The 18,825-nt window shown below is 32.1% G+C and overlaps 1 protein-coding gene across 2 annotated transcripts in view; it reads right to left on the reverse strand.

Annotated features, from left to right (window-relative positions):
* Positions 1–18,825, reverse strand: part of LOC127723377 (F-box only protein 10-like) — a 105,190-nt gene that overhangs the window by 66,080 nt on the left and 20,285 nt on the right. The window contains exons 10-16 of one of the 2 annotated variants that reach the window (XM_052229958.1): positions 17,720–17,872; positions 17,425–17,531; positions 16,086–16,245; positions 14,454–14,623; positions 13,507–13,644; positions 12,135–12,319; positions 10,697–11,704 (exon numbers count right to left, since the gene is read on the reverse strand). In XM_052229958.1, coding sequence (XP_052085918.1) covers positions 11,515–11,704; positions 12,135–12,319; positions 13,507–13,644; positions 14,454–14,623; positions 16,086–16,245; positions 17,425–17,531; positions 17,720–17,872 — 1,103 coding nt within the window. In that variant the 3' untranslated portion in view covers positions 10,697–11,514. Of the gene's footprint in view, positions 1–10,696; positions 11,705–12,134; positions 12,320–13,506; positions 13,645–14,453; positions 14,624–16,085; positions 16,246–17,424; positions 17,532–17,719; positions 17,873–18,825 lie in introns of those variants that run through there. The other variant, XM_052229959.1, reaches the window with a different exon arrangement.

Genomic DNA, 18,825 nt, shown 5'->3' on the forward strand with positions numbered 1-18,825 from the left:
AAAATATGCCCGCGGAACCATTTTAAATTTTATTTTTGAAAATTGTCTATAGAATGTAATAGGAAATACATGGTCTGAATATGCAACAAGAGATTTATCACCATGACGTTAATTCATATATGGTTCGGTGCAATGGTCTTATTATAGAGATACTAGTTGAGAAAACCAGTAATCTCTAATGACTACACTTTTATGTTTAAGAATAAAACGGAACATCTTACAAATCTTTATTCGAATTTAGTACACTCAACCACAAGTTTATAATGAATCAGATGTAAAAGAGAGTTGAAGGATACCAAAGGGACATTCAAACTCATAAGTCGAAAATAAACTGACAACGTCATGGCAAAAAAAGAAAAAGACAAAAAGACAAACAACATAGAAAACCAAAGACTGAGTAACTCGAACCCCACTTAACACAGGGGTGATCTCATGTGCTTCGGAAAAGTAAGCAGATCCTGCTCCACATGTGGCACCGGTCGTGTTGCTCATGTAAGTACAAACCCGGTGTTATGTCTTATTCGTTAGGTCACATTCGGGGGAAGGGGCGAGATTGTAGTTAAAATATGAACATATCCGTCGTCATCTGTGAAACAGATATTCCATAACGGTCAACAAACTCGTTATGGCATTCGTAAAATTTACGAAGGGATTATTCCAACTTCACCACTTGGAACTCGATCTTGGTTAAACAGCTTCCTTGTGAGAAGCAATCCTCTAACAAGGACATCATAATAGGAAACACAAGCCAACGAATATCGTATCAACTGGGAGATGTATACTCCATATGCAGGCGCTGCTGGAATGCTGCTACATAGAAATGGAAAGTTCACAACCGGGAAGCTGAAATCACCTCTTTTGTCGTAAAGTTTGGTTTTCAACCGACCCTCATTGTCAATTTCTAGATGTAAGCCAAGATGTGAGGCAGACTTAACTGTATCTGTTGTATCCTTTATCTCAAGGTCGATGGGATAGATGCGTTCAACTTTGAAATTGCCTAGTTAGAGAACATCATCTATATAGCGGAAAGGGAATTTAAAGGATACTGCAAACTTACTGCAAACTTTTTTCTGTCTTACTAAGAAGTTCCTGAATGAAATCAGCCTCATATGAATAAAGGAACAAATCGGCAAGTAGATACAGTTGGTTCCCATGGGAATGCCGATTGTTTGTTGAAAAAAAAAAAACGTCTTCAAAACGTAACAAATATGTTGTCAATCAAGAAATCAAGCACTTTGATAATGTCAGTTTCAGAGAATTTTTGTTTGAATCTGAGTGATTTTTTACAAAGTACGATTTATCCCTCCCCAAGACAAGAAACTTGTTTCTACGTAAGCCATTCTTTTTTATGAAACAAAGCATGACTAACTCTTTTAATTTGTCTTGTAGTTTGGAATGGGGAATACTTGTGTAAAGTGTAGAAAAGTCAAATGTTTTAATACTATTGCAAGATGACAGAGTCTTAGATTGTTATACTCTAAAAGATCTTTTTAACTTTTCAGTATCCACATCTGATTTACGCCACCTCTAGAATAGGTAGTTTCACAATAACTTTGAAGCCCGGCTTTGATTGTTGATAAAATAGATTTTAATAATTTAGAAAAAGGTGTCGTAGAGCACTTTCAACATAAATGAGCCCACTAAATAATGTAATTTAGAACCAAATTCTTTTTTTCACATTTTTTTTAAAATGTGTTTTCCATAAAAATCCTTTCTAAATATCAAATGTTGAAATTTTTGATACACTCATGTAAATAATGAACTTTACTAGTATATAACTTTATTGATTATTGCAATTGATACAACAAGCAATTACATGATTTTGATACTGTCATCTCAGTAACACTGTTCTAATCACCTGTTGTTGTGTAGATGTAAATTGTCTTACTATTGTTCATATAAATCAATAATCTATGACACAACTGTTACCTGAGAGGGAGCATCTCAAAAATTTTACCTGAATTAGTGTCTTTTACACCTTCGACAGGAACAAAAAAAAACAATGCCCATCAAAATAAAAAATAATATTGCTTCAAAACGTAACAAATATGTTGTCAATCAAGAAATCAAGCATCTTGATAATGTCAGTTTCAGAGAATTTTTTGTTTGAATCAGAGTGATTTTTTACAAAGTACGATTTATCCCTCACTAAGACAAGAAACCTGTATCTACGTAAGCCATTCTTTTTTTTATGAAACAAAGCATGACTAACTCTTTTAATTTGTCATTTAGTTTTGAATGGGGAATACTTGTGTAAAGTGTAGAAAAGTCAAATGTGTTGATACTATTGCAAGATGACAGAGTCTTAGATTGTATGTTCTCTAAAAGATCTTTTGAACTTTTTAGTATCCACATCTGATTTACGCCACCTCTAGAATAGGTAGTTTCACAATAACTTTAAAGCCCGGCTTTGATTGCTGATAAAATAGATATAAATTATTTAGAAAAAAGGTGTCGTAGAGCACTTTGAAGACCCAGCAATATAACGTTGTTTGTAAGAAAACTTAGGTAGTTTAGGTATCCAATACAGTGAAGGAAGATCCAGTTCTTCATCTTTGGTTAAAATTCAAAAGGAACATAGAACAGACATATGAATATCCAGAATTTCCTCCTTGGTAAGTGTCGTGGGGTTATAAGTTGTTTCCAATTGAATTGCCAATACTGTCATACAAGTGGGAGCTATAAACCCAGGTTTAACCTACAATTTTCTTCGGAAAATGCCTGTTCCAAGTCCGGAATATGACAGTTTTGTTTACCTTCGTTCCGTTGGTTGATAACGTTGGATTTTTTCTTTCAGTTTTTATTAATTTCCTCTTTTTGGATTTACCTTGGAGTTCGGTCTTTTTTGTTATCTTTTTTAGTACAATGAGGACATTGGATCTGATGAGACAAAAAGCCTGAAAAGCTGTAGATGCTTACCCTGTCAAAGTATCCATTCTAGCTTTTTTGGAGTTCATGCCATTCCCTCAGTGTTTTGTATTCTACCTTGATTTGTATCTTCTTAATGGATTTATGATATTTGAAGCTTTGTCAGTTTTGCTTCAACAACCATTTTTAAATGTCTGCTTTGGTTTTTTTTTTCCGCCTCGTTTTTTTTAACATCAGTAAACTACTTTTGTCTCAATTATATGATACCCTGTAATGTAATGGTGTTATGTCTATGTTCTGATAACTTATTGATCATAAAATTGTATGATGATTGTCTACACCAGAACCAATTGGAATCTTTCTCAAAGTGAGTTTAGATGGGTTTTTTTAAATGTGATATTGCTACAAGAGAGAAATGTATGATTATAGGTACAAGACAAAGGCTGCGTTTAAATCAAGCAGAGATAGTTCTAACTATTGAGAATAATATTCTTCAAAAATCATCAATTGAAAAACTTTTAGGTGTTAGAATTGACTATAATCTGTCCTGGACAGGCCATGTTAATTACTTATGTTCATCAATATCATCTAGACTTCATTTACTCTCTAAAATCAAGAAATTTCTAAATATTGATTCAAGAAATTTATTTTATAATGGTTATCTTCTCCCACTGATAGATTATTGTTGTATTATTTGGAGTGGTTGTGCTAAAAATGAGCTTGTCAGAATAATTAAATTGCAGAAAAGGGCTGCAAGACTTATTTTAGATGCTGATCCACTTTCATCATCAGCTCCACTGTTTAAACAGCTTGGGTGGATGACAGTAGAGAACAGAATTTCATACCACAAATCTGTTTTGATGCAAAAATACCATAAGACCGAAGCCCCTGTATATCTCACTGAAAAATTTAAAGAAATGCCAGAAATAAACCAATATTGTTTGAGGAATGTGTCTTGCAAAAATTTACAAGTTCCAAAAGCCAAAACAGAGCTGTATAAGAAATCTTTTATATATTCAGTATCTACTTTATGGAATAACTTACCAATATCCCTGAAAAAATCAACCTCAAGTACAAGCTCATTCAAAAAATTACTTGTTGGAACATTACCTGTTTTGAAAATTGTATACTTCATAACAATTATTTATTTCAATTTTTCATATATGTGTGTTTGTTTCATATTTTGTAATTGTTTGTTATATTTCATTGTATTTCATGATGGCCTCAGGGAAGATTAGTTTTATAGCTAACTGTGTAACCCTCTTTAAATAAAGAATTATTATTATTATTATAATTATTACAAGTACACCTTGTTTCCAACCTTTAGTATGTACAGTACAATATTTAATAGACCAAGTTCACCTTTCTTTTTATATCAACAAATATATCATTGTCAAATGGGGACTTATCATACAGAACAATTCAACTAAAATATAAACTATAGTCGCATTAACCTATAATGTTGCTCACCCAATTTTGTTATATAATGGAACTATAAACAACTGTCATACAAGTGGGAGGTTAAGCTAGCTGTAAAACCAGGTTTAATCCACCATTTTCTACAAAAGGAAAAGCCTGTACCAAGTCAGAAATATGACAGTTGTTTTCGATTTGTTTGATGTGTTTCAGCTTTTGATTTTGCCATTTGATAAGGGACTTTTCGTTTTGAATTTTCCTTGGAGATCGGTATTTTCGTTCTTTTACTTCTTATAAACCATATTTTGCATGGGTCACATATTTTAGAACTGTTTTATTTTGCAAGAGTGACTTATTCTAAAACTGCTGTATTTTGCAAGAGTCGCATGTTTTAAAATCCATTAAATTATCCTTCAAACAACAATTTGGAATGGTATGCAGAAAACCCATTTGGAGGCTAAATGATGGAAATAGGTTATACAAGGCTTTTGAAGAAACACCAAAAACACAAAATTAAACAATTTGTTTTCTATTTGAATTTATTAAAGTATGAGCACTAAATACTCTGATCTAACAACAAAGCATCAACGACTTATTACATAACATAAACATTGTTAATAAGAACTAATAAAGGTAAATAAATTCAATTCGAAATTAAATCTTTTCTTCCTTTCTTGTTATGTAACGTATCATGGTATTCATCTTCTCATATTCATCAAATTGTGAATCAAGTGGCTAACATGGCTACATCCTAGTTTATTAGATGATGCCTTAGGAAAGAATTGGAATAAATTCCAATCTCTCCATATAACAACAGACAAAAGATTCCAAATTTCAAGGATTCTAAGGTTCTTGGCGGTTAAAACATGCATTCTCATGTCATTAGATTTAGTTATTTAAAAATAAAATCCAATTATCAAGATTCAAAATTTCTATCTGAAAGGTTTCTTTCTTCTAGGAGCATATTGATAAGACAGATTGGTTTTGATTATTTTGGTTGCTTAAATTTTTGTTTCACAAAAGTGAGAAAAATTTATATTGATTTCAATATTTTCTTTCACTTTCATAAAAATTTGAAAGTATTTACAGGTCAGAGGTTTTATTGATAAATAATTTCTAAAATCTCAAAAGATTGAAAAATTTTCATGGTTTTATTCCAATGAGAGATATAAAAAATGAAAACAACACTTGAGCTGCGTCGGATAGAAATCGACCTTATGCAAATGAATATCAATGCATATGTTAACCTATTTTGGGCAGATAAAATCTCTATACGAAGTCTGTAACTGTTTGAAAATTGAGTTGATATAAGAACCCTACACAACAGACCAAAACTCATCGTTCATTTCGTATTTGAAAGTTCCAAAATCAATAAAAGTCTTAAACATGTACATGTATATGTACATTTGCATAAGGTCGATTTCTATCCGATGCAGCTCACTTTATGAATTGCATGGGTCAGAAGTGCTTTTCTGTATTTACCTTCTTCAGGGACATGCAAAGTAGATTATTTGAAAACCATTAATGTATAAGAACCGTAACCCCAACAGTTAAAGAGCTATATGACCTAGAAGGACCTAAAAATTAATTAACTTATATAAGAATTGTAACTTCAATATGGAGATAAATTGTTTCTATCAAAGTATTCCCTGTCAAACAGCTTTTTGTTACATTGGACTTCAAACATGAAATTCATGTTTTAATAGTATTCTTTTCTTTTGGTTATATAGCTCTTCAATTGTTTCGGTTCTTATACATCCTTGGCTTTCAAATTTTTGGCTTTTCAAAGTTCTTGATGAATGTAGGTCTAGAAAAGCACTACGGACACAGGGAATTTAAAACATGTTGTTTTCAATTCTTTTTTGGCTTTAATACCTGCGTGCTTTTATATAAACTATATCAGCTTATTATCACAGTAATAACTCTTGATATATATACTTTTTTCTCTCATAAAGTTAATACTTTAAAACAACACAAAACAAGTTAAAGAGTTACGTATGCTGGATATAACAAGTGTAGAAATAAAGTTTATACAAATAAATATCATGATAAATGTAAATTGCTCAAAAATATAAATAGTGCAAATAAAAAATTATCCACTTAATACAAAACTATTTACATATACATATGGGACTTTTTAATTACATCACAGAAGGAATAATCAAAAATAACAACTATTGTCAATTTTCAGATACTGTAAATTCAAAAATTATTGTGAGCATTTATTATTGCCAGTTTTGAAAATGTGTGATTAATTATTGCGATTTCAGGAAAATCTTCATACAGATAATATATCCTATATCAGAATGCATGTTCTTATTTTTGCAATACTCATCAAGTTGCAGAATTCGCATAAATAAAAACCTTGCAATAATTTCTGAATTTACAGTATTTCTGAGCACAGAAACAATGCGATCTTCTTAATATTGATTCTACAGATTATATCACATTCTATTTGGACATGCCGTAAGCATATCTGATATTCTCTTCAGACAATAAAAATATCACATTGGGTTTATTTCTAATATATGATCTTTTATCATAATAAAATATGGCATTCAAAAGCAAAAAACATTCTTATCAAAAATAAAAGAAGAATGTGTCTGAGGACACAAATGCCCCCACTCAAGCTTCAAACAAACAAAAATGGGACGGAAATAAGGAAGGACGGAAAGGCAGACGGTCAAGGATAAAACGTAATGCCCCCGTCCTTTACAGTGGGGGCATAAAATATAAACTTAATAAGTAGACCATAAAGTTGATTATCTTATATTGATTGAAGTGACTTTTGTTGTGCAAACTAACAATTGCAATGAACTACAGAAAACATACTTTATGCATAACATTTCAACTAAACAGACTTTTTCTTTTTTTTTAACAGGTTTTGGTAAAATATTATAGTTTTTATTTAACTTTTTAAATTGTCCTGAGTAATAAAACCTTTAAAACAGCCTCAAGTATGTTGACTGTTCAAATTTCTATTGGTTTTTCTAGGTAATGCATTTTACATTTTTCCCAGCTACACGTCTCTACTTTTTCAAATCATGCATCTTAAGCATACTTTTGAAAAACTCATTTCAAAATCTTATTATTTCAATTATCTTTTTCATATAGTTTAATAGTAACTTCTTCCTTTATAATTCATATGAAAAACATGTTGTTTTAAAATAATATTAATTTTTTTTTAAATGTTTGTTTCTAGTTAACAAGCACAGAGAAGTGTCTTGATTTTTTTCCTTCACCCAGAAAGCAAGTGCAGCGAAAAATTTGTTGTTGCTACCTTCTAAAGGCAACAATAAGTCACAAAGTTAAGTTAGCCATTCTGACATTATGTTTATTTGGAAAAGTAATTACAGTTATTAGATGTTTTCAGATTCTCACTTGCTTCTGACGAAAATTTTAAACTCTAGCAAATGATCTCATGCATTCTGTGTTTTTCATCCCTAAATACACCGCACTTTAACTAAATTCTTTAGTAAAGAAATTGTAAAACAAATTAGATTTTTTGGCTGGCACATCAATGTCAGTAGGTCTGTGCAACAGTATCTAGAACTAAAGTGAAAAAATTACATTCTAAGTGTGTTTCCGAATACAAGTTGTCTAAAAGGCAACGGCAAAATTTGTGGAATAGAATATGTTCTCTATAAGTTAAGAAAAATTTCAACTCCATTGTTGTAAAAATTTTGAAAGACGTGCGAGCAGCTTGGGTTTGAAGATTTCATATTTTTATTCAGTGTCTTAAATCAAAACATTTTACATTATAACTTTATAACTTTAAAAAGAAATAAACACAAATGCCTTGTATAAGTAAGTCATGTTTGATTGATGGGAACTATTTGGAAGAAACAAATTTGTCTCCCATGAACCAAACTAGAGGCTCTCAAGAGCCTGTGTCGCTCACCTGTATTTACTGATGCTTTGGAAATCATGTAAAATAAGGTTAAAATCATAATAAATAGTATTAGATATTAGATATTATAATGATATCTAAGATAATAACAAAAAACTGCAAAATTTCTGTAAAGTTACCAATTCAGGGCAGCAACCCAACAACGGGTTGTCAGATTCATCTGAAAATTTCAAGGCAGATAAAACTCAATCTGATGAACATTTTTGTCACCGTAAGATTTGCTCTAAATGCTTTAGTTTCAGGGATATAAACCAAAAACTGCATTTTACCCCTATGTTCTATTTTTAACCAAGTCGGCCATGATGGTTGGAAGGCGGGGTCATCGGACAAATTTTTTAAACTAAATACCCTAATAATGATTATGGCCAAGTATTATTAAAATTGTCTCAGTAGTTTCAGAGAAGAAGATTTTTGTAAAAGATAACAAAAATTTACGAAAAAATTGTTAAAAATTGACTATAAAGGGCAATAACTCCTAAAGGGGTCGACTGACAATTTTAGTCATGACGACTTATTTGTAGATCTTACTTTGCTGAACGTTATTGCTGTTTACAGTTTATTTCTATCTATAATAATATTCAAGATAATAACCAAAAACTGCAAAATTTCCTTAAAATTACCAATTCTTGGGCAGCAACCCAACAACAGGTTGTCAGATTTGTCTGAAAATTTAAGGGCAGATAGATTTTGACTTGATAATCAGTTTTGCCCTGTCAGATTTACTCTAAATGCTTTGGTTTCAGAGATATAAGCTAAAATCTACATTTTACCCCTATGTTTTATTTTTAGCCATGGCGGCCATCTTGGTAGGTTGGCGAGGTCATCGGACACATTTTCTAAACTAAATACCCTAATGATGATTGTGGCCAAGTTTGGTTAAATTTGGCCCAGTGGTTTCAGAGGAGAAGATTTTTGTAAAAAGCTAACGATGACAGACGACGACAATGACGACAACGACGGACGACGGACGCCAAGTGATGAGAAAAGCTCACTTTGCCCTTTGGGCCAGGTGAGCTAAAAAGGACCCCAAAATTAAGGTTAATATTTTTGTTGACCTCCATTGTTGCTTTCAAAAATGGTATTAAACTGTGTCCTGCTTTCCAACTGATCATTTGAAGTTTATGTACTGCAAATTCAGAAATTTTTGCTATTTTCTTTTTGCAAAAAATGTGATTGGAAACATTTTGCAAACATATAAACTGGCATTAAAATTTTGAAATAATTATTTTTGTATGCACATTTTCCTGAAATTGCAATAATCAATCTTGCATTTTTTACAACCACAATTATTGCATTCAAAATTTCTGAATCTACAGTATTTAAAAAAAAAAGAGTTTGTTTATGGATTTATGTAGAGAGCATCTTTCAATAAATTTTATATAAATAAATAGTAAAAGCATATTTTGAAAGACTACCATTTATAAATGTCTACTAATAACTTACAAAGATATGAATTTTACTAACAATTCAAATAATAACAATTATGTACTTATATTGTGTACAATTATTTGGAACCAAAACTAATACAGTTTGCCTTATAATACTCAATATTTCTTATTACATAGTAATAAGAGTAGTAAAGTAATAAACTATGCTAACAATACATTAATGTTAAAATAAACAAGAGTGCACACTCTGAAATGTCTCGCCTTCTTTACTAATCATTGATATTATGTTGATAGTCCTATATATAAAGCTTTATTACAACTGTCACATAAACTTAACATTAACCAAGAAAACTAAACATTGACCAATGAACCATGAACATGAGGTCAAGGTCAGATGAACCGTGCCAGGCAGACATGTACAGTTAACAATTCTTCCATTTAACAAATATAGTTGACCTAATGCTTATAGTTTAAGAAAAACAGACCAAAACACAAAAACTTAACACTGAGCAATGAACCGTTAAAATGAGGTCAAGGTCATATAAAACATGCGCGACTGACATATAGATCATAAAATATTTCCATACACTAAATATAGTTGACCTATTGCATATAGTATTAGAAAAAAAACCAAAACTCAAAAACTTAACTTTGACCACTGAACCATGAAAACCAGGTCAAGGTCAGATGACACCTTCCAGCTAGACATGTACACCTTACAATCATTCCATATACACCAAATATAGTAGACCTATTGCATACAGTATAAGAAAAACAGACCAAAACACAAAAACTTAACTATAACCACTGAACCATGAAAATGAGGTCAAGGTCAGATGACACCTGCCAGTTGGACATGTACACCTTACAGTCCTTCCATACACCGAATATACTAGACCTATTGCTTATAGTATCTGAGATATGGACTTGACCACCAAAACTTAACCTTGTTCACTGATCCATGAAATGAGGTCGAGGTCAAGTGAAAACTGTCTGATGGGCATGAGGACCTTGCAAGGTACGCACATACCAAATATAGTTATCCTACTACTTATAATAAGAGAGAATTTAACATTACAAAAAATGTTAACTTTTTTTTCAAGTAGTCAAGTAGAACCATGAAAATGAGGTCAAGGACATTGGACATGTGACTGACGGAAACTTAGTAACATGAGGCATCCATATACAAAGTATAAAGCATCCAGGTCTTCCACCTTCTAAAATATAAAGCTTTTAAGAAGTTAGCTAACGCCGCCGCCGCCGGATCACTATCCCTATGTCTCGCTTTCTGCGACAAAAGTCGCAGGCTCGACAAAAATGCTGTTAAATGCAAAGTTGGACATGGATATATATATTGGAAACACTTAGAAAACAACAAATCTGTTAAAAAATATACGTAATTTTTTTTTAACAAGTTATTTAATTTCAAACATGACTTTCCCACTATGTAAAGGTATTATATTTATATATATGTTAACATTCTGTCAGTCATTAAAACTCACCAAAGATACCAGAGCCATGTTTGGTTAAGATAACCCTCTATAAAATAGGCATCACACTATAGAAGATGTATGTCTGCCAAATGATTTCCATTTGGGCACACTGTTTGAACATGGGAGATCCAAGAAATTAAACGCTCCAAAAATAAAAAGGGAAGCATACTTCTTCTGATTAAAAAAAAAATGTTTTTAAAAAAACCTCAGTTATTTGATCGATTTATAAATATAAGTTTGTAGACTTAAACTTGTGTAAAACATTTTTGTCAAGTATGGGCCCCTTTCTGATCACTGACGTTGAAAGAGTTGCAATTTGTGAATAATAATCATCTATTCTGCTGTGTGAATCTTTGAATTTTGAACAATATTCTATTACATCCCCAAAATTAAATATCATACTTTTAACTAATCAAATATGTTTGTACACTTTCAAATCTTATAATATAATACACAGTTTACTTCCATCTTGACATTGATTGTCTGATGGTATGGTTACCCTGGTAACAGTTGTTATGTGATTGGCAGGTGCCCTGATGATGGTGGGTGGAGCCTCTATATGAGGCCTAGCTGGTGGGTCCTTCAGAAGACTAAAGTCTTTGCCATGTTTGCTTGCATTTAAGTCATCACTGAAAAACAGGTGTAAAATATTGATTTCTAAGGCCATGCCGGTCTGCATTTTAGTTTTTCAGTTCATTTCATCCCCCTAAAATGCAACACTGACAATTAAGTTATTTCTATTTTTTTCTCTGAACAGAATTTCAAGGTTACAGCTGAGGCAATCATTGAGAATACACACATATTTTTAGTATATGGATATATAATGATAATGTTGGTCAAGCCAAATGGGGGTAGATTATAATGTCTACATAATAAATTGACACCCAACTTCCTCTGAAAAGTGGGAAATTTTCTTGAGGTGTTTAGTTTTTATTTACTTTACAATTAAGACTAAATATTGAAAATATATGCACTGCTTTTTTTATAGATCTTTTAATTTGATTTTATTCAGCACTCTTACAATTTATATTTACCATGTTTATATTAGCAATATCATACCTGACATTGGTTTTTATATCCATGTCTACATTTTCATTATTTTTCACAGTACACTTGCTATCTGATGAACACTGAAGTGGATCTCTTAGACCTTTAAACAATGTGTTGTCATGTATTTGACCTTCAGAAATGGTTGTCATGGTAATGGCTTTGTCTGACTTGGAATGAATTCTGTTCTTTACAACCTGAAATTCATGATATTCAAAAGTATGTTAGTTGTGATATATGTGACTATATAATTAGAAACATTTTTCCCATGTGATTTGAACTGCTGGAATTTAAATTTTTTGAAGTTGTAAATGTGAGCATCGAAACAACCTTAAACTAGTAGAATCTGGTTTTATTGTATACATTTTCTTGACGAACATTTGATCTGATGAGTAATACTAAGTAATTAAGCCTTTCCCAAATCCTGTCATATTTGGTCACAATGATGTGCTATCAAACTTTGCTGGTATTGAGAATTGATCTTTTTGCTTGTATTCAATCATAAATCATTTCCAAATAGCTCTATAGTCAAATTTTTGTTGACATGAGTTACTAATCATAAAGTCATCAAAACAAATATAACAACCTGCACTAAATTAAGTTCATTCAACATACTGAAAAACTCAAGAGTATCAACAAAAAGGAAATAAGTGTCTGACAGACTCACACTTTATAACTCATCACTAACAAACTGTTGTAAATAGTACCTGAGAAAAGTGTGATGCAAAGAATTGTTGCAAAAACAAACAAACAAATAGAAGGACAAACAGACAAAGGAACAGAAGGATGAACAAAACAGACAAGGTGAATGTAATACTGTAAATTCAGAAATTATTGCAATGTTTTTATTAATTTAATTTAATTTACGGTAAAGACTCATTCCTAGATTGGGAGTACAATATATAAAAGTAGTATACCATATCTAACAAGTCAAGGTATAGATATAACAAAAGTCAAGAGTGAAAATAATGACACCATATAACTACAAGCAAATAGAGATCATTGGAATTGCCTGCAATGCAATTATCATCCATCACAAATTCTAAATCACTTTCAGAAGTGCAAAGCCAAAATATAAATAAGAGGACGTGGTATGAGTGCCAATGAGACAACTCTCCATCCAAGTCACAATGTATAAAAAGTAAACAAGTATAGTAAACCAAAGCATGACAAAACTGATAATAATGCAAGAGTATGGAAACTAAAGATTCTATAACTTAACAGGTTGGGTGCCACATGTGACAGGTGCCACATCTGAAGCAGTATCTGCATACCCGTCATGAATCATTATACAATACCTTTTACATCTGCTTATTATAATCTTATGCAACATAAAATAATGATATACAAATTTGGGTAGATTTAAAGTGATTGAGTAACATACCTTTACAGAGGGGTTTCTGTCTAGTTGTATGGCACTCCTCTGGTTTCCAACCACATCATTGTCCTCAATTATGACCTCACATTGACTGATAATACCATGGTCTCTGTTGTCATAAACACCATTGCCTTGGATTTTTATCTTAAATTAAAAAACAAATATGAATTTATTTACTTTTTATCATCTTTGACACACACATTTATTCTCAAAATATAGTACTTTGAAACTACTTTCCTTCAATGGATTCCTTATTTTCATCTTATTTATTCCATATTTCTTAACTTCTGCATTAACTACAAAAGCTGTATTTTTTATAAGCTTTTGACTCATTTTTGGTTATCTGTCTGGTGCTAATTAAAGTAAAACTGGCCGCTAAAATTTTTTAGAAACGGGTCTGAGGGAATACATGTGGACAATAAAAGATATTTTCAGTTAAAAGGAAGTAATTATTTACATAGTGGACCATTGTAGCATTTTTAGGTTCTGCATTTTCACTATAAAACATCTGTTGAAGTCAACCTCTGATTTTTCCACACCTTTGGGTGAAAATAAATATGTAAAACACATATGGTGCCACAGCTTTTTTTTTATTGAAAAATGGCATTTTATAAGGGAACTCTCTGATTCTGGACTTTTAGAAGTAGCATGAATGAAGAACACCCCTTGCTTAATTTTGCACATAGAACTTTGCCCATCACAAAGAGTTTCCACAAAATTTCTCCCTATTTTAACACATAACCGACATTCATATCTCACTATTTCAATTTCCTTTTCTAATCAACGGTTCAGCAGAAAAAAAAATTACTTCTACCTACTATGTTGGAGGTGAAAACAAGGTAGTGCCCATCATTTTTATCTACCTTGGATGTGAAAAAAAGGTGGAGTCCATCATTTTTCTACCTTCTTTAACCTGAAACAGTTAATGATATTTTCAAGGGAGATAACCCTACCTTTCCTTGATTATCTGTTATAATACCATTTCCACTATTACATGTTACACTATTATCTTTCACCAACACAGGAGAGTTCTGGTTTAGTAGTATACCATCTCTTCTGTTACCATGGACAGCATTACACTGAATTACCAACTCATCACCAAAATTACTTTTTATTCCACAACCTAAAATCATATTTTTAAAAGTTACAAGATGCTTTTTAAAAAGTTGGTTTTTATTATTTAGGTAAAATAAGAAAACGATTTGATGAGATTTTTATTTTCTTTCTGAACTGTTCCACCTAAACATATCTAAAAATACAACATAATATTCCAAAATTATTTCACTCATACAAAACAAAACTCAAACACTTCTGTAATTCAGAAATCTCTCCCACCGATAAACTAATTTACTGAATATTTTCTAGATATTTTAAAAGTATTTCATTCCTTTGTTAACAACTTTTACACCCCTGCTGTGTCTTTACCAAGTAAGTATAACTAGCTCCTATGTTATTCTATTTTTTTTGTTTATAAACACTCTCACTAATTATTACAACTTGCATCACTTTATCAAACCCGCACCACTCAAAAAAAGAAATATAACAAACTCGAAGAAATGTGTTTAATCATTAGATTGTTTTCTTCTCTTAGTAAATTCCTCCTTTCTCGGAGCACCTGTGTCACACAGAGACAGAACTCGCACCACTTGAAAAAAAATATACTACAAACTTGCACCACTGAAGAAATGTTTTAAATCATCAGAGAGTTCTAGATCGTATTCTCTTAGTTATTTCCTCCTTTCTTGGAGCACCAGTATCACACAGAGACAGAACTTGACTCGCACCTTTCGAAAAAAAAAAAAAAAATACTACAAACTAGCACTATTGAGAAATGTTTTAATCATCAGTGTTCTAGGTTGTCTTCTTCTTCTCTGAGTTATTTCCTCCATTCTAGGAACACCTGTGTAACACTGAGACAGAAGCTACTAATTGGACATTCAAACTCCTATGGAAAAAGAACTGACAAAATAATCAAAACCAGAGGCAGATTTAGAGGGTTTTCCAGGGGGCCGGGCCCCTCTTTTGTGGGAAAAATTTGGTTGATTATTTAGGGAATCACTGAAGCATGACTGGAGCGGGCCCCCTCTAAGGCAGTCAGTGGGACCCCCTTATGAAAATTTCTGGATCTGCCACTGAAAACTATCAACATAATGCATCAGTGCAGAAAAACAGTTTGAGAAACACGAACCCAAGCAGTGTATCACCATAAACATTTCAAGTAGTCTTCAACCCGCGCTCACACAGGTTTTTTCTAGTTGTGTATAAGTTTCATAACATTTGGTTGAGGCAAACTTGTTAGAGAACAGAAACCAATTTTGGGAGGTATGTATTGACTGACGGACAAGGGTAACACTTGATGCCCCCTCTCGAATTCAAAGGAAAAACCTGTTCGTGAAGTTTTGTTTTTGTGTTTTTTTATCCATGAATCTTTTCTTCCTTAAAAATCAAATTTACAGGAGGCTATATTTTCAAGATTTTTCCTAATCCTGAAATTTGCAAAAACAAATCCCATCATAAAAATTTCCCATTTTACAGTATTTCATATTTTGGAAATTAATCCATGTAAAAATTGATTTGGATTTTACCATTATTATGGTATATGCTGTTGTATTCCACAGTGGCTCTGGTACACATTCTCCTTGGTGGTGGCTGTTCATCATTAAATAGCTGCCACATCTGCATGCTACGCTGACTTGTCATTTCTCCAATGTCAACATTCATTGTCTCACCTTCATGGGACAGATCCTGATTAAAAAAAAAAAATAACTGTTACTAGACCATATGTCTCCCCTTCAACAGCTTTTCACCAACATAACAGTTATTGTAAACAATAAATTTCATGAGCAGCAGGTTTCAACTTACAGTTGATGCTAACTTAACTGCCTTCCTGTGTAGCGAGGACATTTTAACACTGTAATTTAACATCATTTATTTCATTTTCAAAGTTTGTTGTAATCCTTTTGGTAGTTGGGCTTTACAGGTTTTCATTGTTTTTTTTTCATTTAATGACATATGAAACACATAAGAAAAGAAAGAGGTGTGTAAGCATGTAAAACTGGTTCAACATCACCTCATCTTGTGCTGGTACCAAGTTAGGCTTTCTGACACACGAGTATTTATTTTTATGTTTTATGTTACAGATTTGAACATAGTAGTACTGCTTATTATACTTCCACTCTTTTTGTGTTTTATTTGCTAAGCTTTTATAATTTGTAACTGCTGTGCTTTAGTGTTTTATGTTGCTTTTGCTTAGTGCTCATGCATGCATATAATGTGTAGTATTCAAATTAGTTCAGCCTTGCCTAACTGTGCATGAAATATTTTTTTTATGTCTTTTATGCTTTAATACTAGTATTGTGTATGTTTATGTGTATGTTTATTGTGTAAATGTTTGTATTTGTCAGTTATAAAAGCTCAAAGAGCTTATGTTATTGTTTAATGACATGTCGACTATTAATAAAGCTTTTTTGACTTGATTTTTTATTTTGTGCTCTTTATTATTCTTTGTCTGTTTTCTCAGAAACTTTGGTGCTTAGTGTGTTTCTTGTACAGTCTCATATATTCTTTTATTCCTGTTCTTTTTATGTCTTTCATTCCTGTTCTTTTTATGTTTTATCAAAATTTCATTAAATTTTCTACAACAAAGTGTTTGACTTCTTAAAAATTGTCTTTAATATATTTAGAAGGGCGTTAACGGGGGGTATCTTCACGGAAGAAAGCGAAATAAAATTGCCATTTCACGATGAAGGAACACTTAAAAATTTCTTGCACGTTGATCTTTGTACCGATTTCTCGAAACACAGTGAATAACGAACCTTTTTCACGGCTGCACGTGAAATAAAAATGGCAAAACACGTTGCATGAAAATAACCCTTTACCACCCTCTATTTATGATGTGTTTGTGATGTAACCATGGATACTTACAGTTTTGTTTACAAAGGTGATACCATTGCTTCCATTGTTGTTGATCTGGTTCCCATGGATCATTGGTTGACAAGCAGTAGTAACCCAGACTCCACACCCAGAATTCCCTGTGATAATATAGAGATGTTAAAATTATGATATGAAATTAAATGTAATTTTAAATGACTTTTAACTTTTTCTTTTTATATACAGTTGAAAATGTTTCAGCAACCAGAGAAGCCTCATATTGCTGCCCTTTTCCTTCCTCTCCTATCACATGAGCATAACACTACCCATAACAGTTGTGATTACTTACCAGATATCACATTATTTTCTATGCTACCCTTTCCTTTCTCCCCAATAACAACACCATCAGACAGACCATTACAGATGATATTCTGGACTATAACTGGGTCACCTCCATGTCGAATGTCCACACCTCCCCAATGGTTCTCGGATATGACATTATCTGAAAAGAGAGAAAATAATAACATTGATTGATTGTTGGTGTTTAACACCACTTACAGCACTCATAGCAGCCAGAGTATATGAAGGGAACCACAACCTTCGGCAGGAAAACTAGCCATCCTAATCAATTATCTGAATTTGGATTGTGATCAAATTTTTGACATAATATAGGTTTCTGACACAAAATAAATGTGGTCAAAGATCTTACAAATCTAATGCGCAATACTGTGCAATTGAATAAAATTCCTTCACATACATAATCATGGCTAAAATTAAATAATTTTTAAAATAGAAAATGACATCATAATCATACTAAAATTGAAAAGCCTCCATCAGCAACATAAAATAGTAAAATCTAAAATTTGTGGTATAATTTCAGAGAGATCAATACACCATTTCACAAGTTATTGTCTGGAAACTAAAAAAATGCTTATTTGAGCCCCATTTTGGCCCTTAATTCCTGAACTGTTGGGACCATCACCCCCAAAATCAATCCCAACCTTCCTTTTGTGGTCATAAACCTTATGGTAAAATTTCATAGAAATCCATAGACTTAAACAAAAGTTATTGTCTGGAAACCAATGTGTCTTCGGACGACGACGACAATGACGTGATACCAATATACAACCGCAATATTTTTGTGGTCATATAAAAACAGTCCAAAACGAAAAACTTAACATTGACCAATGAACCATGAAAATGAGGTCAAGGTCAGATGAAACCTGCCAGACTGACATGTACCCCTTACAATCATCCATACACCACATATAGTTGACGTACTGCTTATAAAATCTGAGGAACGGACCCAGTCACGTAACTTTAACCTTGATCACTGATCTATTACATCAGGGTAAGGTCAGGTGAACCCATTCTGACTGACATGTAGACGTTGCAAGGAAGCCATATACCAAATATAGTTATCCTATTACTGATAATAAGTAAGAAATTCAATAG

The sequence above is a fragment of the Mytilus californianus genome, unplaced genomic scaffold (assembly GCF_021869535.1).
Source record: "Mytilus californianus isolate M0D057914Y unplaced genomic scaffold, xbMytCali1.0.p SCAF_13, whole genome shotgun sequence".
NCBI lineage: Eukaryota > Metazoa > Mollusca > Bivalvia > Mytilida > Mytilidae > Mytilus > Mytilus californianus.